We start from the raw sequence: 24070 nt of genomic DNA on the forward strand, positions 1-24070 counted from the left end.
ACAAATTCTTCTATTTATCATTTCACTTTATTTTAAAATTATTCTTTATGTAAAACGAAATCGAATATCAAATTAATGGTACAATATATATTGTTTAATTTATAATAAATGCATCATTTAGCTTCTCATTTCTTCAACATGCTATCTGCGAGTGCTTTGAATGCTAGTACACCCTTGTGGTTGAATTCTTCATATTTTGGTGCTTCTGACTTCATCTTCGCCAACCACTTGCTAACATTCTTGAACTTGCTGAGGTCGTACCCCAAAACCTGTGCAAAAATAATTTATTTTTGATACTTGATAGAAGTTCCAATTCCTAAATTTTTATGTATCAGTATTTTATACTTTTCACATTTCCAATGCATTCTTTCTAATATTTGCTATTCTTGGTTTAACATTTATGAATAATATATTGATATTTTTGAATTCATAATCTAGCAGTTGGTCGTTCGTGGACTACTATCGCGAATAATTCTGAATGTTGGTTCGTGCTAGAAATTCAAGTCCCACCAGTGGGTTATATGGGGAACAATGTGTTAAGTCAAATAGAAATGTATTGTTTAATTTGTTACGGTGAAATTACACGACCACTCTAGTTACGTTTTACGTATATTACGTGAATGTAATGGAGACTGAGAACATTAGGATAAATTAATTGGAAATTCTAAATTGAATTGAAAAACTAATATATTGTAAGTCTTGTTGCTTTAAATTTTAAATTGTTAGGTGTTTTGCTGTCGAAGCATTTTAATTTTTATTGTTTGTTATTCTATTTTATGTTGTAATATCTTTCTAAATGTAGGTCGACGGTAAATTACCGAGATATGCCTGGAAAATACTTCGATAAACAAAGGAAAGCATTAAGGTTTTATCAAAAGTCATAAGATAAGAATGCTAACAACTAATTGAATGTGCATTGCTGTCATCCTAAATGGCATTAGAGGAGAAGCAGAAGTTCTCAAAACCTTAATTTTGACGATATCAATATAAAAGAGATTTCAAAAAAAAAAAATTAATATAATTTTAAATTGTGACATTTCATAAAATTTAATATATAAGTAATGAGGGCACCCTTTGATGGGGTGGTGACTGGGGTGATTCTGAACAAGTTTTTCCTTTACCAAAATGCTCAATAAGGCTTAGTTTTTGAATTATTAATGAAAAACATGGAGTAATTAAAGCGCGCACAGTGCGCATGCTCGGCCGTAGCAGTGTAGGGTACGAACCGACGCGACGTGCTGAGTAGTTTGTTCGCGACCTTCGTCGAGTGTGGTTCTCGTAGCCAACTCTTTCGCGATTGAGCATGCGCTCTGCACGTGTTCTGTTTAGTCAATGTTTTTCATTAATAATTTAAAAACTAAGCTTTAATGAGTATTGTGGTAAAGGAAAAAGTGGTTTACAATCATCTTGGTTACCATCCCTTCAAAGGATGCCAACCCGTAGTCGAAATCCTGTATGTGGGGCCTTCTCCCCACCATTGTCATTCTCCTTGAAAACTGTACACTACTGCGAAGTACAATTGTAAGTACTCAGAATAAGGTTAGTTTATTTTCCAATTCAAATTGCGTAGGAATTCCATGTAGTAGTAATCCTATTAGTTCGAATATTCGGTAAATGTCTACAATTAGAGCCCCAACGAGAAATCAATTGAAAAGAGATAAATTCTATATATTTTTGCCCCCTGAATCCCAAACTGTTGATAAAATTTGGGGGTCGCTTGTATTTTTTAAGATACATCGTTAGGTTATCAGAAAAAATATAACTTACCTCACAGCAAAAACTTGACCGGTCAACAATAGTCTCCTTGCTCAGTTCTAATTCCTGTTCATAGAGTGCACAGCGCGGAGGATGCGTCATGAGAAAATATCCAATAAAGCGGGCAATCGTCGTGATATCAAGATTAGAATTGGCTAACCACGTACCGCTTTTAACACTTCGTTTAAATTCATACTTTGAAGTTATTCTTTTCAAGGAGACTATTGTTGGCTGGTCAAGCTTTTGCCGTGTGGTAAGTTATATTTTTTCTGATAACCTAACGATGTATCTTAAAAAATACAAGCGACCCCCAAAATCAACAGTTTTAGATTCGAGGGGCAAAAATACATAGAATTTATTTCTTTTCAATTGATTTCTCGTTGGGGCCCAAATTGTAGACATTCACCGAATACTTTTTCAATTAAAGACCGTTGTAAGTAAAAATATGGAAGTTGAATTAGTTTCGTATATGTATAAAAAGTATTACCTCCAAGGTGGATACAGTTGATACAATGCTCAAATCAGCAACTGTCAGATTATTTCCTGCCACATAGTTTTGTCCTTCAAGCATTTTTTCCAGGAACGTAAGGGCAGTGCCTATGCTTTCGTATTTAGCTTGGTCCTTGGGTGCTTTATTAAATATCATAGGATACTGCAATAAAATATTAATAATTAATAAATAGTAACTATTTCTATTCAATTCTAATACGTCACAATTAATTTCAATTTAGTGAATCTAATGTTGCTTAGAAAACAAATGAACCATTTGTGAAAATGACCATTTTTGAAAATTTCATACTCACGTAATAATCAGACAAAGCTTTGTATAGGGTACATGCGTCGAAATATAGTTGTTGATTAACTTTCGCACGTTTCTTTATATCCTTTGGGTAGAGGGAATCGTTTTTGCCATACTGATCCGCCAAGTATGTAATAATGGCACGGCTACGAGGAAAAGAGCAAGCGTACAATATACTGATTTCTATTTACATCCTTCGCAATCGTTGTTACGACACGTTCTAACGGCGCAACTTGAATCGAGAAAGTCTCAACTCGGTATCTCAATAATCAACGATTGCTAAACTATGGGAATTCTATCCCATTGTTAACTGAAAATCAATGAAATTGCTTTCGTAAGTGTAGGTTGATACTTCCTGCAGTTTTACAATTCAGTCAGAACTTTATATAATTTTTTATTTATTCTCTTTAGAAAGAGAATATTTTTTTGTCTAGAAAATTTGTAACAAAATTTCTATTTTTATTTCTATTTCGATTTTTTAAATTACAAGACAAAGTTTTAATTTTATGGATTTCAAAATTAATAAATCAAAAAATGGAAAGTCGAAGGTGTTGTATAATATATGTAGAGTGATATGTCACTGGTAGTAAAATGTACTGTCTCAGATTATCCAAATTATGATGTGTTCATACATTCCAAAGATATTATATCAGTATAAGCACTGCTCCTGCTGTACAGTTTACGTAAGGTCTATTTACGTCCTATTCCAAAATTCGGAATATTCTTATCGGTATTTTGACATTGCGGTAAAGTTCAGTAGATATCATCACCTTATTATCACGTTATCATTATAATCCATAAGCATTCATTAATTTAACTTTATAAAACATTTCGGAGACCGGGTCTTACCTTTCCCACAAATAGAATCCATTGTCATCAATAGTTGGTATGGTATGTTGAGGATTCATCTGTAACCAAAAATATTGTTTATAAATGTTTTCATTGTAATAATTAATTAAGATTGCAATTTCGCGGATATTCGACCTTTACGAATTCCGGTTTCAAGTGGGCACCGGTCATTAGATCCACGGTTTTGAACTTCATTTCGACTCCAAGCGCAGCTGCCGTCAAGGCAACTCCGCGGCACGGAGCACTTCCGGGAAGTTGATAAAAATCGATCGGCATTGTAGTTTCTGTAACATGTAAAACACTACTGAGTTAATTTTTCCAACAATACTGCATTTTATAGATTTTCAAATCGGTTCAAAGCCAATAATTATTAGCCGAGTGGAATTCTATTAATAGACGTTTCAATGCTAACGATTACAGTCCAGTTATCGGCTAATTAGTGATTTTAAATTGCAACAGTAATCTTCATAAGTATGTAAAATTTTCTTTTGTTATTCGTGAGTTATTTGGCTAAACGATTTTCGAGAAGATAAAATCAATTAATTTTCAAATATAAGTTCCTATCATCGTTATAGTACTAACGCTATTTAAAGTGTGTTTTATCTCTTCTATTTCTAATTATTCAATTTGGGAGACCAGTCACCAGTGACCCTTATGCCAATCAACGTATTAATAATTCTCATTATAATGTGTCGCGCTCTACACGCTCGTTTTCACTGTGACAATCAACGTGATCACAGAAAATTACTGTCACCTATCTTGATGCCCTAAATTACCAAAGCAAATACGTATTCGCGTACATACACGACAATGGCGTGACCAAGTATTGCAGAGGCCATTAACTATAAGAATAAATAATAGCTTTTAGATCAATGATTCGGTTCACGCTTCCACTCGTTATCACGTTGAATGCTCGAGCATTTAATTCAGTAGGATTGCATTTTCAAGAATTATACTTTTCTTTATAAATATTTATATAAATATTACCAATATTTTTCATATTAATCAAGTGTTGTTTACTTATTTAGTAAACCTTACATAATATCACTGATATATTATCTGTAATGAAACCAAATTTGACAGTAATTTTCACTGTGACATTTGTTGAAATTTTTAATGTTACCAATCCGTGGTGTATTTCGGCCGTGCATTAATTCGAGCAAGGTGCTGCAGTACAACATGTCAACATTGATACATAATACAAGAAACAATCAAGATCGCGTTCGATTTCCGGAGAAATCGGTTGTTTCAACGCGGTAACTCGAACTGAATATTCCATTACTAGTTGAAAGCACACACGGCCGAAATGCAACACGTTAGAAATTGAACAAGAAGACGAGAATGATTTGCGACTGATAAGCATGGTAACGCAGAGAAAATCCAGATACGTACTGTTCAAGGCCACTCCACGCGATAATTGCGAACTGTCTAAACGAGTTACCGGTCGGTTCTCTTTATAAATGCTGGCATATCTGCGAGACGGCCTCCTTTTCAAGCGACCAACAGAACTTTAACGCGCAGACTCGAACGATTCCGACCTGTTACCGGAGACTCGCCTTCGTGGAGTTTCTTGTTCGATCGATCCTCTTGGATCGCTTGCGTCAGAATATACCTGGTAGGACGTGGAATTTTTGCAAATATTGGCAGAAATTATAGATTAATTATAATACGATGTTATTACTATAGTATCATGGTATCCTTGATAACACAATCGACAGTTAACTCATTGTCAGTGATAATATTACATTTTACTTCTCAGTGGTATTTTGCAAAATCACGAACGTGCTACCAGAGAAAATTATATAACAATCTTGTAGCTATTGTAGAAATCAAACAATAGGATATTAGTGAAAGGACCGAAACTTGTCGTCCAATGTTCAAGTTTCAACATATTGTTTTAAACTTCTATAAGTCGATCAGACGGTTGTAAGCCACGAGGAAATTCGGTTGATCGAATCGCAATAGATCCCGCTTGAGCGTTTAACATCGCTCGTAGCACGCTCCGCGTAGCATTATTCAATTTGTTGCCATTATGTCGGTGGAACAAGCTGGAAATGTCTGACGAGCATACGAATTTTCGAAGCGAATCAGCTGCTCGACTCGATTTTCGTGGGTGAATTCAATCCCTCGGCACTATCTGTAATTAGCCTGTGCCTCCCAAAAGAGCGTTCTATGTTCTGGTGGCCGCCAATGATTAGAACTGCATTTCCGCAGGCATAAACCGGCTAACGCTGATGTTAAATCGAAGGATTTGCGGTCTCCTTGGATTTCCACGTTTTCATGGTGCATACCACGTGAAAATCACTCGACCACCTGGAATTCTAATAACGATGGAAAAGTGGGTCGATTCGTTTATGGCCTCATGGTCGTCTCACATTGTCGCGAACTCGAGTATAGGCTTATTTTCTTGATAAAACGACACGCTTCGTCGAAATGTTGTGTTAAATGCAAATTTCAGAATATTTTCCTTGGTTTTAGATATAAATTCCAAATTTAATACATTTCTAACAAGTTTCATTTGCAAAATTGTAAGATTTAATACCATTTATGGTACTAGAATTTTTGATTATTTTACTAACATTTAATCAAACGAATTTAGCTGTTTATTGCTTCAATTTTAAATAATTTATAATCCCCGCTTCTGAAACCTTGGAGATCGCGTTCAAGGTAGAACGGAAGACTTTGTCACTTTCACTTGTTAGAACGCAATCCGTTTAAAAACTATTATCGTATCCTGTAACCAAATTCCAACAAGAAATTTACAAAACAAGGCTTTTGTAAATGTTGAAATACCTGGTATTTTAAATTATCTTGTAACGTGTATACTTTCTTTGATAGAGGGACAGAAAGATGTATCGAATCGATTACCCCGCATTCCTTTTAGTGGAAAAATGTTTCTTGGTGGGTTTTTTTGCTGAATCATGAAACAATAAACAGCAGATGCGTCACTCGGTTAACAGCATGACGGTACGCTTTCGTTTTTTCGTAAATCATTCGTAGATCTATGTTGTAAGTGGGCGTTCAATTTGTAGCCAGCAATGTTATGGTTGTTCGCATTCATGTTACGTTTCCATGAAACAATTTCATCGATTTTCCTTTATGTGTCAGCTCATTATTTTAAGTGGAATCGATAGATTCTTCGAGTCTCCAGTGTTTTCAAAAATTATGTCTAGCTATCTATTACACGCAATACTGAAAGTCCTCGAGATCAACAACGATTATTCTTAAAATAGTTAGAAAATTCTTTTCCATTTCGCAAAACAACCAAGCAAATGAACAGTCCTCTTTTAGAGAAAATTTCCACGAGGAAAAAAGGTAAAATGGAACGAAACAATCTTGGTCCTTAGAAGCCTCTTCTAAACGATCCAAGCGCTTTCTTGAAAAATAACAAGCTCGAAAACTCGGCGCCCAGTAACGTCGACAAACATCCAGCGGTTTACGGCGAAAGATTGTCGAAAATCCTTGGAAAAACGGGCCAGGGAAACTGGCGCGGCGCGGTAAAACTTTCTCGACTTTGCTCGCTCGCAATTTCCCCGGTAAAAACATTATCCTCCCTTCAATGATTCCTCGAGGGCGATCCACGCGGCCGCATCCTCGAAATGGACCGCGAGTTAATTAAATTCAGGAACCGGGGGAATGCCGTAGACCGTCGAACAGGAATTCCAGGAACGGAAGCAGAGGGCTTTTTCAGGTCTCGCTACTTTCTGCTGCATCATCCAGCTTGAAATTATCGTTCGTTGCCGCAATTCTTCTCACGTACACCCTCACGCATCACCGATAAATGCGTACAAACAAGCCGTGTATTCTTTTTTCTCATATTTTTAAAAATATCGGAAATATATTTCAAAAGTGACGCAACTGAAAAAAGTGTATTTTTCAAGAAGCACAAGCTGCCTCTAAGATAACAAAAAATTTATTTTTTCTTCGATAAATAATTTATCCAAATTATCATTCAGAATAATAAATTTCCATTTACATATGTATGTACATACATACATGATAACAAATACTGCAATGTTTGACTCGATGCGATTCCGTATCGTCATTCGACAGTCGTCCGATTTGGTAAATGACGTGTGATAATTGCGATAACGTTTTGTCATTGCCAAATCTGAGGCTCGTATAAACCGTCGAGATAGTGATAATTTAAATTCAATTTTAGACACTTAGAAGAGTTGTTACTTTGATCTCGATGGTACAGCTTGTTCCAATGAAGATGCAACTGTTATTGTGCCATTAGAATTGAAAATCCATTAGAGGTAAAAGCTACGGTGTAGATACTTGTTGAATCTTAGGGTTGTAGTTAAAGAGCAATAACATAGAACTCGATGATAATTAGCAAGTGAACATCGAATGAAAAGAATGGCAGTCATTGTGGGAAATTGGCTGTACCGAGAACAACGTAGAAGTACTATAATTATATGGTTCATTAACTCCTGCTCGATACCGATTACGCTATTTACAGAATCACCAGGTGGTAATGCTAATTTCACTTCGAATTCCACTGAAACTGTTTTAACTTGCTGCGTGAACACTGAATCGAAGAGAAATGTTTCGAATTTCCTTTCGTTTATCCATTAATCTAAATCTGCAGAGTAGCTTAATTATTCCAAGAAAAATTTATAAACCTAAAAACCTATGTTACGGCTTTCGAATTTTAATTAGAAATTTTTCAACAATCCTTTTACATCGCGAAATATAATGGAATCGCTAATATATTCGTGACAAGTTCTTTGCAACGAAGTTAATGGAACAGTCTCTATGTTCGCACCTTGTAGGGCTCGCGTGCACCATTAATTGCAAAGTTTCCGTTGAAAAAAAAAATGCATAATCAATCATTCGGTAAGGATAAACCTACGATCCAGGTGGAATACTTGAATTGAAAGTTCAAGGTAGGTTGTTCACTTTCATTTTATACCCACACGATTGGGTATCGTGAAGCATTTACACGCGAAGTCAGTGAACCGAGAACATTTTCAAGTTAAATTGAACAAATTCAGAAATGATCATTTCTTCGTTAAAAATTTCAATTTTATCGAATGTAAGATTTGCGAAGACAATTAGGAAAATTTCGTGCAACCAGCTCGCAAATTAATAGACGCAAATTTCCTAAAACACGAGAATAATGCGTGCTGAGTGGGAACTTCGTGTTTATCGGAAGTGACTTAGAACCGTGCAAGTCTAATTGAGAGTTTCCGGGTTGTTTCGAAGCGTTACAACAGGGGGAAATTGGGAGGCTAACTTTACATGATCTGTTTGTTTCCTGGAACGCTCAGCTTGGATGTGGTTTCGTTGGAACAAACTTTTTGAGAGTTATTGATTGTTCGGGGCAATTCAGACTCGGATAACAATGTATGAGGAATATTGTTGCAGTTATATCACATAGGAAACCTGACTACCTTTTGTCAAGGATAATTGAAATTCCTAGAGAAATTTCCTATTACCCATTAGAAGATAGAAAATTAAATTTTATTTTTCTGTTTGAACATAATAGCGTAGTAGATCCTCGATTAAGGGAACATCTGTTGTCGATAAACCGTTTAGTGATGTTTTTCTATTTACTTAAGACGTCCTTTAGGACTCGTGTCAAAAGTTGACCACTGAATAAACAGTGCAAGAGAAGGTACTTCACGGTTGTTCAAACAAAGAGAAAGTGGTATAACGAGGACGACGTGAGTACTCAATGAATGCACGAGGGACTTAGAATGTCCTTGCATTCCACGAACTCACTAGCTATTCATTGTACGATTAAATTAAAAAAAAAAAATATAGAAAAGGATTTCCATTTTCATAATATTAATTTTTGTATATGTAGTTCTTTGAAAAAAATCCCTTAGGAAAAGAGGTGGAATATTTTTACAATGTTGGCGCGCTACAAATTTCTGTTAGCGGTGAAAGGAATTTCACTGCGTTTCCCTTTTTTCTTCTTGATATTTAACCTTATATTTCTACAATATTATACAGTTAAACGAGAAGCGGTAAATCGTGGTTCTACCATTACCACAGGTATTTTAATCGTTTCTACCTTCACATATTCCGCGTCTAATTGATCACCCTTCATCACCTTGATGTCTTTGAAATTCATTTCAACCCCGACCACAGCAGCTATAAAAGCAACACAAGGGCCGCTACTAGTGGTTTAATAGAAACCCATTGGCAATTTTCAAATTCATCACCTCTTGACCGTTATCGCATCTAACAGTTTCAAACGTTAGCCACTAATTGTTGAATTAACGAAAAGGTTGTTGAAACTATCGTTTGCCTTATAAATTCTCGGGATTTGACGTATGAATATCAACTATATTGACAACGCGTTGATTTTCCCGTGATTCATTTCAATATTTCTTTCGTTCTCAAAACTTCTCTCCCGTCGAACGGTCAATAGAACCGCGGTTTTCGAAACAACATTCGACCACGATCGATCGACAGATTCTATTACAAGCGGAAAACACATTCTAACAGCCGAAACTCGCCGCCAGTGTGCTCCAAACTTCGAGCGGATGATTTGCGACGGATAACCGAGAAGGGTGGCGGAGAACGCAAAAGCAAACGTAACTACGTACTCTCCAAGGGTCCACAACGAGATAATCGCAAACTGTCTAACCAAGTTAGCTGTACAGTCTCTTTATAAATGCCATGCTAACAGTAACGTCACTTGCTTTTGAATTGACCAACGGGATAAACATGGACAGCCATTCGATTCATTGTTGCTGTGGATCCTTTGATATACTAAGGATTTGCGGATTCTGATAAATTAATTATATTATGGGGTAGAAATGTACAGAAATAAAAGAACAAAGATATAGATTCGATCCTCGTGAATCCAATTTTTACTTTCAAATATTTATAATTTCAGTTCTCAGATTTTTATTATTTGCATTAATACTAACAAAATTCATGGTATAAGTTTTGATATGGTAGAACAAATATACAATTTTTATATTTATATAAAAATATTTGCCTCTATTTTACTGTTTATTAATATCTGAATTAATGCTACAATTCAGTTCGACAGAATTCTAAACTCTGCGTAGATATAGAAAATTTCTGGGCTTTAAACTTTATTTCAAACTAGACGAAGCTTCGGTTAAACGAAACGATGATTTACAGCTATCTAAATAGCTTTCGTGTCTAATCTCGATCATCGGCGGTGCACCAACAAGAAATTTATAGTCGTACACCGACGAGACGTAGCTCGCAGCCTCTGTTTTAACTGGATTCTTGTACATTCGCCCGATACCATTCGGTAAACAACTTCGTCCCTGTAGCGTGCACCTCGTCGAAACCGAATTTATCCAAAAGTTCCTTGCAACGATTGTACCACATCGCCACATTATCGTACCGGCCGATATCGAAGTCGAAACACTGTCAACAAAATTTATTGCCCGTTTCGTCCTGAATATAATTGCTATTGCAATATTTCCAAGGATCGATTAAAAAAATTAAAAGTTGAAATTTTCATGAATCGGCTATCACAAAAACGTTCCACGCTTACTTCCGATAAGGGCATAAAATAGGGGTTTGACATTTTTATCGTCGTGTGTGCCATACGATTTTCTCGTTCAATTCTTTATTGCTAGTACGATATTATATATCTATGAATACTTACTTGTAAAACGCAGATAGTCGTACTGATGGTAAAATCAGCGATGGTCAAATCATCTCCAGTTACAAATTCTTTCCCTTCAAGGAACGTGTTTAACGTTTCGCATGATTTTTCCACGGCTTGTTGTCTTTCTTCGTGTATCACATTATCCTTTGCAAACACCACTGGAAACTGAATACTCGAGTAGCTTCATTTGAATAGAAATAAAATTTCTAATAGAAATACTTTAATATACATACGTAACAGATAAGGATGTTCTCATAAAGATTACCAGCATCAAAATACAGCATCTGATCGACTAATCCTCTCTTTTTTGGATCTTTCGGATACAAGGAATCGTTTCTGGCATATTTGCTCACTAAATATCCCATTATTGGTCGACTGTAAATATCAATATATTATAATAAAAAGTAACATTGTAATTACAATGATTACATACCTTTCGCACAAAATGAATCCATTGTCATCTATGGTTGGTATTGTGTGTTGTGGATTGATCTAGGAAACGAAAATTATACGGGAATACAGAATTTTTAGACTTCTTGTCTTTTGAAATAATAAATTTTAATGAATTTTAATTTCCTCTTTTAATGAAATTATGATTTTAACAATCATACCTTTAGAAATTCCGGCTTCATGTGGTCACCTTTCAACACGTTGATCGTTTTCAAGTTCAAGTGAACACCGATCGCTTTTGCCAGCAGTAAAACCGACCGACACGGTGCGCTCGGTGGAAAATAGTAAAAATCAATTGGCATCTTGCACTCTGCTTCTTTTGTCTCCTCTCTTCAACCTTTCTCTAGTCTTTCCCGTGGCTTTCGCTCGAGTTACCTTGCTGTGCAAACGAGATTTTTATACACCAGCCGACCGAGTAAAGGAAAACTTTTGAATCTCTAGGCTTTGCATCCGAGCTTTGTACCTTGTCCGCATACAAATTTACCTGACTACTGTGTTTGCTATCCTATGGATTGGAAGACCATCGGCCAGGTCGCCTGGTCTTTTATGGGGGTACCCGCTGAAGAATATGCTTCGCTGGGATTATATGGTTTCTATAAACCAAGCAAATGGTGTGTCCTAGAATGAGATGCGTAATCTGTTATTTTGCTTCATTTTCTTATTTCTGCTATATTTACAAATGTTATATTAACATTGGAATGAAATGTCAAAAAAGATCACTTGATAAAATTCACTACCAGCACTCAGTTCAAAATATTTCCACCATAGATCAGTTAGTTTTTTTTTTAATAGAATGATATACACGAGTGATCTAATTAATGAACCGATTGATTAGGTTCGCCGTTCGACAGGAAACCGTACGTTACGCGAACGAACGTATTCACAAGTAAAGCAAACACAGCTTGGAATGGTACCTACATCGAGTTGCCATAGCGATGCCATAACACCAAACATAAGCATCAAAGTGTAACTATGACATTGTACGAGGAACGTTCGAAGGTTGGCCGAGGGATCGATCGATCGGAAAACAAGCATGGGGTGGTTCGCGATTGAAACTGAAAAGTTATCGTGCGATGACACGCTGTTGCCCGATGACAGAGGAAATCGTATTAATCTGGGAACAACGTTTCCGGCGTACGGGAAACGGGCATGCAAACGGTTACAATTAAACCTGCAAATACTGCGAGTATTTTATCACGGACGAATTGTGCGTACGTAACAAATCGTAGGCAAATGTTTGCCACCAATTGTTTGATTGTTTTATATCGGCCTCGAATTATTATTGTAGGAGAGTTTATAAATTAACAGGTGTATACGAGCTGATCAATTAATACGTTGATCATTAATGGTCGTGGGTGACTGACATTTCAAGTTCAAGGTAATTGAATAATTAAAAGGAAAATTAGAGAAATAAAAAAATTTTGAAATAATCTGTGGAATTTGACTTGCATAAATGGAATTAATTATAATGATTTTTAAACCTGCGCGTTGAAATTATTTGACATATTATTTCGTGCTGAATGCATAACACTTTTCGTTTATTATGAAACCTTAATTTCACTGTAATTTAATATGTACGCACATATTGGCTGTTTCTTCGCGAAACTAATTGTACGTTCAATTTAAATCGAATGCATAAAATATGAACGTCAACTTATAATAATTTTCAGTATTGTCATAGTACAATTATTTGTTCAATTGCGCTTGCTAACAGATGTTTGGATATTTATTAATTTATGCTATAATTCAGTTAAATTATACCTTTAGGTTAATAGAAGTCGTTAATCGTACGCAAAGCATATTGTCAGGAATAAAATTTGTTTAAATACTGCTTTTATTAAAAATAATTTGAATTATTAATATTTTTCTGAATGAAAACAGTGCTGTGACAGTTTCAGTAGAAATATCAATAGATGGTCAGACACTCGTTAATATCAATTATTCAGGAAATTAAAAACAAATTGTTTCAATCTAATTACCCAATTTTCTACCTAGAATTCTCTTCTTTTTTTTCTCTTTTAGCCGATTAAATTAATTGCGATTCCGCAGTACCATTTACTGAAATTCTTACTTGCAGTAGAAATATCAATAATTAATACGACATACGGCAGCATGAATTATTCAAGAAATTAAACACAAATTGCTCAGTCTAGTCGCTTAACTCACTATTTATAATCTAAAGTACAAATTGTAGGAGTTCTGAGAACCGTGTTCCTTCCTTTATTCTTAAATTATTCCATAGAATGGAACGGTAGTCAACGCGTGAACGCACAGTTCTCTCCATCTTCTCCATAAATTACCCTGTCCCGATCGTTCCAGAACAGGAAGGAAAACGAGGAGGACTGGAGTTGCAATCTTCGTACCACTGCAGAATCCCCAGCTTCTCGATATCATAGAGAGGGTAATATTTTTCGCGCGAGAAACGTCACAATACGGCGCGATTGTTGCGAACGTCCATGCTCGTTCGTCTCAATAAATTTCTTTCATTACTGTCATCACCTGGAATCCCTCACGGCGATCTCATTTTCCCTGGGACAATTACACGTGACTTGTTGCTGCGATATAATTTTAATTGGCTGCGAAAACGCGACGGTAGCACGCGTAAGATAACCGTGTTCCCGCGCGCGCTTCCCGACCGGCTTGTTCATAAATTCATAGAAACGCTCGTGCGAGTTCCACCAATTATTTCTACGCTCGAACGTCAGCGGAACGAGAGTCGTTTTAACGGTGTCACCGCCAACTAGAAACATCGATTACTCCGCGAACGAGCATGTAATTTGGCCGCGAACGAATGCGTCGCCACGCGTGTTCCCGCTCGCCACGCCGAATTTATTCGCTCGCTGGACCGCGCCGCGTCGCGCCGACCATCTCGTTTAATCGCCGTTTAAACGATTATCGGCCGACAGTGGATCGTAAATATATCCCCTGGCCATCAAGCTATAATTGCATGCAAAAGTTTCAATCTTCTGATAAGAAAATCTTGCCGAAAAAGATTTCTAAGGGATGAAAACACCCCTCGAAGTTCGACGAACGGCGAACATAATTCTAGTTGAGCTTTTGATTACAAGCAATTGTTGTATAAATATTTTATACAAGGGTGCTTCGAAAAAGAGAGATTGAATGTGACGATGACTCAATCGGGAAAATGTCATTTCCTGTACAAAAACAGTTTAAAAGGGCGTGCTTCGATGCTGCGACAGCCTCATCGATCGACTTTGACCGTTGTCAGGTTGACGTTCCTTCACTTCGAATTAATGAACCGGAGTCTCAGTGAAATTTTCAGCAAGTTGCTGAAGCTTGTAAAGAATATTATTGTAACTTTAAGTACATCGTGAGTAGTTGAGGTACGAGTTGCCAGAACATCAATTCAAGAAACTTTACATTAATAATATTATGAATGTTGTAAAGTTTCTATCAATTCTCAACGAGTTTATATTTAATGACAAAAAAGATCATGAAATTTTGTTTTCCATATTAAAAATTTAATACGATGCATTGAAAGTTGGAAAAAATTAATTGAAAGGAAGAGAACCTTTGACACTTTTAGAAGCAATGAAAAGTTGCATTTAAATTATCTCCTAAATTCATTTCTACAACTACTTTCATCGTTCCAAGTAGGAGCCAATATAATCTAGCCCAATAACTTTCACATTTACAGCTTCCAGAAATACCTTTCCAAACTCTCATTTCTCCATAACTGTGCGAAACAACCCCCATTCCCGGTTAACGACATTTTTTACCCATGGAATTGCCCTTCCACCCAATCGTCACAAATTACAGTCGTTATAATTGGCAAAGTTCCGTCAGAAAGTTGAAAGACTCCAAGTACTTTCAATGCTATTACTGCTATATAGACCAGTGATGAGTAACCTTTTTCACAGTGGGCCAAAATTAAAAGTCCAATAAAAAGAATTATTTTGTACACTCACTGTACTTATTAGTATCAAATATATATCCTCTTGAAAACATGTCAGGTAGTATAATCTGATTCGTACGGTCCGTCTGATGTGATATACGACTAAAGTGGGTCGTACAGACAACTTCCACGAACAAATTGGTAGGACCGCAGATTGCTCATCACCGTCCAACACTAAAAAGAGAAAACAAAGAAGAGAAATTCCATCCATACCCGCGTGAATGTCGAACAAGCCGGTTCAACGGCTGTTCAGGTAGCTGGCAGTGGTTCGAATCAATTGTAATGTGTACCGATCGTTCAAATCCATCAATTATTCGCGCTTTGCCATTCGAACGGCTAATGAATGCCGCGGTCTTCGATTCGTTCGAAGCGTAACGAGACGGAACAAACGATAAAGCCGCGAGGCGTTCAGCTAAAGGATCACGATACCAACTGCTGGTACGATAGATCTTGATCAAGATCTATAAATTCTTTGGGAGCTCTTTAAATCGTACGATCCTTTAGATGGAAAAGTACGAAAATATTTTTGAAAAGCAGCGTGTATGAGAGATAAGGGGTGAAAGGTCCGAGTCGCGATTTGCCGGCGATTCCTCCGGTTTCGCGCCAGCGTTTCCATTAAATCCGCAAAATGGCACCGATAACCGCTATCGTGGCTGGCAGCCGACCGTCGATAACGTCGCGAAACGATTTTGCATCTGCTTGGCCGCTTACAACTCGCGCCTGCCGTGTTATCGCGGCGAGCGCCGGGCGTGTCCGCGCTGTAACTATCGATTAGGCGAGCGGATCCACTCGAATGGAAAATGGAATAGCCGCGATCGTCCTCGGCTCATCGACGCTCTCCTGGAAAATCCAACGTCTACAAGAGAGATAGACTCGGTCTCGTTTCCACCCTCGTTCCCGCTCCGACGCCTGCTCAAATTACCCGCTCGATTCCTCCTTACGGCTTGATCAATTTCTCTTGTTCTTTGAAGGATGCATACGTCTAGCGTTACATGAAAATCTAGAAAAATTCAAATGTAGAAAATGTGTTTCAAAAATAATTTTGCCATATTTCCTTTTTAGTTTCATAGGCACTGAACGCGTCAGCAGTGATATTTTTTTATTAAATTTTGAATAGAATGTAATCCTCTGTCGGATGAGAAATATTTTTATTAAAAAATCGCTTTTTGATCTCGCGCCGCATTTTTCCAGTTTTTCACTGGAAAAGCTGTCTACCCTGTTCCAGATGGAATCATCTGACTGAGATACTGACGGGTGTATTCGTGAATATCCTGTTTCACAAATTTTCGAACAATGCTATAGAATTTCGAATCGCCTCGGTACTTGGTTGAAACGCTTTTGAAACTTTTGGAAACTTTGAGATGCTTAGTTGTTTTAATGGACGAATAGATTTGGTAGTTTTGGAAGTCTGAGAAGCTTGAAACATTACTGTCTTTAAAAATAAAACAACTGTATTGTCTAGAATTTAATTATGACTTTAGCTTATTTTCTGCAGAAGTGTAATGCATTATTTATAAAGTAACTGTAAAGGAAATGAGATGATTTTTCAAAGATTTCGGTACTTTTTCAAGAAAATATCTTAATTTTTTTATTATGAACGTAGCAACTCGTTCAAACACACGGACAGTCAAAGCTTTCAAGACTTTCAAAAGTTTGAAGAGTTTTAAGAGTTTCGGGGCTTTTAAGACTTTCAAAACCTTCAAGACTTTCAAACATTTCTAATTTCGAATGTTATTCGAACTGAATCGTATTCTTTTTACATTCACGGTGGTTTCTTTCTGAAAATAATTAAATTTCGAAATTTCCTAGAAATGAAAATGTAAAGGTAAAAATATTGACAATCAATTAATGGATATTTTATTACATCATTAGCTCCAGACGTATTATCCTTTCTTTTAATTAATAATGCACAAAAGAGTTTCGAGTTTTTTGTACATATTATCCAATCAGTAATTAAAATAGAAACTCACGAGAGGATTATTTGATTCTATTGTATATTTTAATTAACAAATTTTTCAGTCCTCGCTACGGACCAAAACATCATCTTCTCAAAAATAAAACAAAATATTTTAATAATCCCTCTAAGGGCAGGGATATTGATTTTAAAATAAAACAGAACATTTCAATAATCCTCTTCCGTATTCTTACAGTGAATGTAGGTAAATTCAATAATGAATCGACTGCTGTATTTTAATTAACGATTAGATAAAAAGGTGAAAGAGCTTTGTTCGATAGCTCATGAATAATTTGATGATCACGATGGAAGGGCCGAGTTGATCTTTTTAGGATAATCGACCCGCTGTTTGATTCTATGTTTAAATGATGGTTCGATGCTTGTTAATATATGTTCCTCGTGGCGGTCTATCGGCTGAATCGGTTTAATTATTCGCGCGGGAAACACGCGATGCTTTCTATTCGTTATATGTCGGCTATCCGCAGTGGAAAACGAGGACTTAGACATTATTTATTAACGAGAAATTCGTTCGATTGCTGGTACGATGCCCGAAGCAATTACAGGATCGTGGAAACTGAGCTAAACGTCAAGCGTATTGGAATATTTCTACTTAATATTTCATTTGCAACGTATGTGGGAGATTTTAATCTGAAGGGTAAAATTACTTTCAAAAAAAAAAGAAAATTATACGTTGATGGGATACTTGGATACCTATTTGTGGATTTCAAGTACTCCTCTAAATGTTTCTATATTAAAAAAATTATTTTGTAATTCCACCTCGATAATATAATCCACTTCATGCATTCAATGTATTTGTTCGAATTTATAGGATATCAATGTCAATAACTAATGCATTGGTTAATACGTTAAAAGCGGAATATCAACACCGTGTAACGTTTGTTTAAAGTACTCTATTTACGCTTAAACCGTTAATTCTTGCAACAAGTATATATTTACGGTAAAGCGAAGATTGTGCCAATATTTGTTTTTAATAAAACGGTATTTATAGTATTGCGAAGTGAATGAAAATTGCGGAGAATAGTGGCAAAAAAGATCAGAAGAAGGGTTAAAAGCTTAACGTATTTAATTAACAGAGTAAATGATTAGTAAATGATTAATTATAGAATGTTAGCTTATAACATAGGATGATAATTGTTTCTAACAATAATTTTTTCGACAAAAGAGTCTTCCATTCATTCCTAAACAATAATGTACGTTTCGATATATTAATGCACCGCAACATTCAACCACCATCCATATCGTACGGGGCGAGTTAATTAACATCTAAATTTCCATCGTTGCCTGCCTTAATTGATCTACTTCATAACACATTCCAGTGATGAGGGTTGGGGGTTTGGTATACGCACTCTGTGCTGGAGGGTTGTTCTCGAAAACACGCCGATCGCTTTCATCGATATCCCGTTAAGGGCAGATGTATTTTACGAGCGCGGCCTCTAGCCAAAAGTGATAAATTTAAAACCGGTCGAATGTCGATTATATAACCAGTCTCCATCCTTTTCTACGTCCGTGCTTTGGCCATTTCGCGCGAAAAATCTCACCGTCCCGATGACATTTGCGTCGAGATAATTGGAAAATTAATTATCCTTGATACTTTCGTTATTTCTGTCTGAGGATAGAGTACAAGATATAAGACGGCGAGGGTGTAGAATGAGAAAACTTTCAGTAGCAGTTGAATAATCAACGAACAGATAAACAAATCGTTTAAATATCAAGCGAACGGGTTGAAATTTCTATAAGGCCGTGTTCTCGACGTGTCGGATACGAAATAACGAGCGTATCTCGTAACAACCAACTCCCTTGGCGACGCCTTGAGAAAGCAGACAGAAACTAACGCGTTCCCGGCAACACGGTTCCGTAACTCTCTGGAACTCGTTAGAACTCGTAATATCTTTGCTACTTCTCGAGTGACAACGAAGGGAACAGGTTGGAAATGCACAGAGGGGGATGAAACTATCTTCCTTCGACTACTTTCGTTCTTGCAGATGCGGAAGGTTGTTGTCGTCGTCCCTCGTCCTGGTCCTCATCGTCGTCGTCGTCGTCATCGTCGTCGTCGTGGTGATAGAAGGCGGTAGTCAGTGAAAGCCTTTGATCTTTTACCTCGTCCTTTTCCCGTATCGGTGCTGCTACTTCCCTTTCGAACAAGAAATCTACCAGCACCAACCCCTTTCCTTCACTTTTATCTTGACGCTTTTAATTTCATTAACCGGCAACACAGCTTCGTTTCCACTCCTCTTTCGCTTCATATATTTAATCTGATATTACGACTAACAATGAAATCATTTCAGGTGACAGTTTTCGAGATGGAGGAAGAAAAACACCGTCACGCTGTTGGCCACTTCTCGATGACGTTTGGACAGCTAGAAGCTACGCAACAGCTGGTAAGTCAAGTTAAATTAAAGTTAGTAAGTTGATTAGCTTAGTCAGTGAATTTTTCTCAAACACCTCTGTATAATGTTCTGTCAGATGAAAAAGGAATAGAAAAATATTATAATTTAAAATTCCATACAGCTACAGAAGATTATAAAACCGTAATGGGAATGAAAGGATTAAATCTGTCCATTGTGTTTCCTTTTTGACTCGTTTACAGACAGATTGCTGTACAGTAAACATTTTCAGTGTTAAACACGTTGAAATCTTTGTTTCTTTTTTCTCTCTTTCCGCCTCTCAATCTCATGCGTTGAAAAGGCCACGTTTTCCGTGCTGTTAATTAGAAAGAAAAAAAGCTTACGGATTCGCTCGTTAACGTCCGCGACGCGCAGCGATTCGCGCGCACAAAAGAGAACGCTGAAATTTCATAAGCTTTTGAAAGTTCGGCCTGCCCGATTACTTTGATCCGTGGCCACGGTAGAAAAGTCTTTGAACCAGCTATGTCATGCAAAAGCAGCCGCGACGAGTTTCGAACTTCGCCGATTACGAACGGCTTCACATGCAGTATGCAATTACTAACTGGTAGAGAGGAAGAAAGCGACAAAGAATTGCTATCGTTCATTTCGAAATGGTTATCATTGGTTTAAACTTCAAAATTTTCTATATTTGTTATGTTATTTTTCTTTCTGGATGTGTAATTATTCGATAATAATGATTAAATCCTTTCGAGATGAAGTCCTGCAACGCTGGACGCTCCATGACTGCACTATTACTGTGTCGTACTACTTACCCGGACTCTGTCAAGTAGTATTAGACGGTATGGTCAGACCGTGCGTTTAATAGTGCACATCCTTTTTCAAAATTTAGGACAACAAATAGTTGATAAGGATCTAAATTTTAAATCTAATTATAATCATTATAATTATAATAATTATAATTGGAAAAACTGTCCACAGTAATTAAAACGAATCTAGTATTTTATTATAATGGATGAAGGTCATTTCAATTTAATGGAATTCTTGATATTCTATTTATTATTCTACACTTATTGGAATGATAAATTGTAAAGAAAAGAAAGTTCTAGTCTTTTTATATTTTGAAGCGGTTATGAAGTACAGATACGAACTACCCAGGTTTGAAGAAAAATGAGTTTCATTCATTCCTTTCATAAAATTCTTAAATATTTATCTGGGACACTTCTCTATATTTCCATCGTCACTACATGTACGTAAACATCGATTACAAACCCTCGAGATTCATTAAAAAATATTAAAACTTTAGATGCAAGGTATGATAGTATCCAAGTATTTCTACCACATTTTCACTTGAATCGATACTACAGAAACCATCTTGACATAAATTATTTTACAAAGAGCTAAATTTGAAGAATAAAAAAAAGATTAAAAGCGAGAGGGTTTGTTTATTCGATTTTATGAAGATAAGATGTCGAGAATGTGAAGAATGCAATTTCATCGTCTCCAAAGTAGTCTCAGACTAGGTTGTACAATGTTTCATATGTTATACGGATCTTTGACTTTATAAACAATGAAAATTTCAGAATTCTTTCGAGCAAGAATGCGTAATAACGCAGCAATTGTTTTCCTTCAAGGATTTAACGAGTTTAAACGAGCAACGAAGCCTTCCTGAAAACGTAAGAATAACCCATACGTGATACATTTTTCTCGAAACACACCGGCAAAGTGTTTTACATAACAAACGTTTACTAGGTCATCGCGAAGCGTAAAAATTCAAACAATGCATTCATTCTTTTCCACCCGTAACTCCCAGTTATTTTCTGCTCGTAAATCTTTGCCACTTGCATTGCGCTGCTACACCTGGCAAAAAGTGCATCCAATGAAATGTCAATTTACGATCGATAGACGGGTCCCTTTCCAAACGACCCAGTTCTCTCAACAGAAACAATCAGCTCCCATGCGAGCGGCATACATACATTGTTCCTTTAGAACGTACAAGCGCGGTATATCTCAAAATTTAAATAATACTATCCAACTCGAGTATCCAACTTCGATCGGATTAAATTTTAAAATATTTTCAAAGTACCCCTTCGTGTTTGCAAAATTTGAACATGTACATATGTACTCGTTTTTTAGATGACGACGATATTATCTGGTATATACTTGATCCCATATACCTACTAGAGTAGTAAATGAAATAGCTAGTTCCGAATTTGAAGATTCTAGATTCAATTTCCGGCGCAGTCAACCCTTACTTTTCTCAAATTTTCAGCAATACCTCCTAAACCATCCGGTAGAATTCTATTAGAATATATCATAGAGTAGCACGATTCAAGCGATCAGAATATTTCAGCAATGATACCTAGTTTCAATAATAGAGGATCGTGCATGGATCAATGGGTTTTAGTATAAAATTTCATTATCCTGTTCTATAGTCTACACGAGTGTTCGTATTCGTAAGGGTTCAATGGTAGATTTAATTAATCATACGTTCGATTCAATTTCGTTCGATTGAACGGAACTGTCATAAATGATATTCCACCGTATAATAAAATAAAAGCAGATCGTTCGAATTGTTCATTTCCAGCTCGTGTTTCCGAATTTCCGTTACTCGGTCCACTTGGAAACTAACACCTCGAACAACATAATTCATCGCTGCCTAAACGAGAGGGTAAATACCGGGAATCAGCATTAACCATAGAATACGATCGTTTCTCGTTCTCCGTTAATGGCTATTCATCAGTAGTCCTCGCATAACACAACAATAAGCGGTAATCATCTTAGTTGCTTCTCCGATTATCCGTATCTGCGTTGTCCATACCGTGGCTATTAGCATTCGGTGTGATCGTCGGCCGTACCGATCGGCGCCACTTAACACACGCGCCCGCCCGCTTCTGAACCGCTTGCGATGGGAGCCGCGGGCTTCGGGGAATCGGGATGCTTCTGCCAGGTGCTACCATGAATCGGCATTAATTCCGGCCAATGGTTGCGCTCGCCACGTTCCGCTCCGAATTACGGCCAAGCGTGTTCGAGGGACGGTACAGATCGGTAGTGTACAGAATCGTGCAGAATAAAGCTGAGATTTTCGAATAAATTATTAAAATTTTCTTGAAAAATTCATCAGCATTCGCAATTAACTAAGTTTGAATATTTTAATGATCTACCGTCATCCGTATCGTATTTCTTATATAGATCGTTTAAAGTTTCCGGGATGTTTCTCTGAAATATTTTGGCATCATTTTCACTCAGGTTCCCCGATTAAATCGTCATGTAACGAATGGCATGGGTCGCGACGTAATTACAGGTCCAAATTGGCGTTTATTTTCGTCCGCTTTTTCACCGGTTTCGCGGTGAAGAAGAGGATGGCAGTGTTCGCGACTTTTTTCTCAGCCAGCACGTTGAAAGCGATTAACTTCGTTAGCTCGGTGTGCAACGGCCATTCTCGCGAACTATTACGTCCTTTGGCGGACATTTAATTCCAGCCGAGCAGACGTACGTGGCCAAAGCCTGGCGAGCACGCTTACGCACGTTCAGAAGCGTCGTTACGGCCGGCGTCGAGGGAATTACCGGTGTCGAGACATACGTATCCGTCGTTAATTTACCCACACCACCGTTGCCGTCCGATTTTTCCTTCCCTTTTGATAAAGGAACACGCATAGACCAAGTCTGGTATAAATCATAGGAACAACGAGGGTGGATCCACCAATCTTGAGCAGATGAACCCTCTTACGACCAAGCTTGGGTCATTTAAGAGCCACTTTCGGGCGTTAATGTCGAGAGTGAAAGATTTGTTGTTTATTTCAATAATTGCTTGATTTATCGCGATGATATTTCACTGACTAGATTTTTTTTTAATACCCTTCGAACTTTTGGAAAAAATGATTATATAGAAATTTACTATTTTGCTACCCTCCGAACTTTTATTATTTATGCAAATTGATACAAATTTGAACATAAACGTCTGTCGATCGAACACTTGAAGGATACTTTCACCAGACACGGTACCCCTTCCAAGGCGGACCGGAAATACTCTGGAGAGCAATCGATATCTGGGAACGAACCGAATTACAAAGTTGTACCGGTAGCCGGAGTAGCGTCACGCGAATTAGTCGGTCCAGAGGGTCCAGCAAATGAAATTCCTTCGAATTCACCGCGTCAAGTGACTTTGATTTCTGCATGGACAACCCGTCCCCTAAAGAGATCGATTCAGCTAGCCAGACTGCTTCGCTTCGCCAGGAATTCGAGTGACGTTTAACCCTTTAGCTACGATGAATTCCTGTATGAGTTCAAAGAAAGTCATTCTAACGTGTCGAAAGTTTGCCATGATACCCTCTGGGTGATGGCATTAAATAGCACTTGTCGCTTGGACGTA

General features: G+C 37.1%; 3 protein-coding genes across 10 annotated transcripts in view; 1 reads left to right on the forward strand and 2 right to left on the reverse strand.

Moving 5' to 3' along the window:
• Positions 1-8: 8 nt before the first annotated feature.
• On the reverse strand, positions 9-4898 carry LOC114874449 (glutathione S-transferase 1-1-like). 2 transcript variants are annotated; one of them, XM_029183723.2, is made up of 6 exons: positions 4796-4898; positions 3539-3687; positions 3404-3462; positions 2559-2700; positions 2243-2407; positions 9-269 (listed from the first exon to the last, which is right to left on the reverse strand). In XM_029183723.2, the coding sequence occupies exons 2-6, from the start codon at positions 3677-3679 to the stop codon at positions 126-128; spliced, it is 651 nt and encodes a 216-aa protein (XP_029039556.1). In that variant the 5' UTR covers positions 3680-3687; positions 4796-4898; the 3' UTR covers positions 9-125. The 2 variants fall into 2 exon arrangements, with proteins under 2 accessions (XP_029039556.1, XP_029039555.1); XM_029183722.2 differs by lacking the exon at positions 4796-4898 and adding an exon at positions 4527-4654.
• LOC114874448 (acid sphingomyelinase-like phosphodiesterase 3a) overlaps positions 276-24070 on the forward strand; it is a 68813-nt gene continuing 45018 nt past the window's right edge. The window contains exons 1-2 of one of the 3 annotated variants that reach the window (XM_029183721.2): positions 276-2008; positions 19642-19734. The gene's annotated coding sequence lies outside the window, so the exon portion shown is untranslated. The remainder of the gene's footprint in view (positions 2009-19641; positions 19735-24070) is intronic. The other 2 variants (XM_029183720.2, XM_029183719.2) reach the window with 2 other exon arrangements.
• On the reverse strand, positions 4814-12468 carry LOC114874450 (glutathione S-transferase 1-like). 5 transcript variants are annotated; one of them, XM_029183729.2, is made up of 7 exons: positions 12158-12468; positions 11950-12083; positions 11627-11844; positions 11449-11507; positions 11249-11390; positions 11013-11180; positions 4814-5015 (listed from the first exon to the last, which is right to left on the reverse strand). In XM_029183729.2, the coding sequence occupies exons 3-7, from the start codon at positions 11765-11767 to the stop codon at positions 4914-4916; spliced, it is 612 nt and encodes a 203-aa protein (XP_029039562.1). In that variant the 5' UTR covers positions 11768-11844; positions 11950-12083; positions 12158-12468; the 3' UTR covers positions 4814-4913. The 5 variants fall into 5 exon arrangements, with proteins under 5 accessions (XP_029039562.1, XP_029039558.1, XP_029039560.1 ...); XM_029183725.2 differs by lacking the exon at positions 4814-5015 and adding an exon at positions 10226-10768 and having other exon boundaries at positions 12203-12468; XM_029183727.2 differs by lacking the exon at positions 4814-5015 and adding an exon at positions 10226-10768 and having other exon boundaries at positions 12186-12468.

The sequence above is a fragment of the Osmia bicornis genome, chromosome 9, assembly GCF_907164935.1.
Source record: "Osmia bicornis bicornis chromosome 9, iOsmBic2.1, whole genome shotgun sequence".
Taxonomy (NCBI): domain Eukaryota; kingdom Metazoa; phylum Arthropoda; class Insecta; order Hymenoptera; family Megachilidae; genus Osmia; species Osmia bicornis.

Coding starts and splice junctions, on each gene's coding strand:
- LOC114874450 (XM_029183725.2), bottom strand. CDS start 11,767: ATGCCAATTGATTTTTACTATTTTCCACCGAGCGCACCGTGTCGGTCG. Junction 11,508..11,626: donor TGAAGCCGGAATTTCTAAAG/GTATGATTGTTA, acceptor TTCGTTTCCTAG/ATCAATCCACAACACACAAT. Junction 11,181..11,248: donor AGAACATCCTTATCTGTTAC/GTATGTATATTA, acceptor TCGAGTATTCAG/TTTCCAGTGGTGTTTGCAAA.
- LOC114874449 (XM_029183722.2), bottom strand. CDS start 4,584: ATGTTGTACTGCAGCACCTTGCTCGAATTAATGCACGGCCGAAATACA. Junction 3,463..3,538: donor TGAAACCGGAATTCGTAAAG/GTCGAATATCCG, acceptor TTTTGGTTACAG/ATGAATCCTCAACATACCAT. Junction 270..2,242: donor CAACTGTATCCACCTTGGAG/GTAATACTTTTT, acceptor ATTTTTGCACAG/GTTTTGGGGTACGACCTCAG.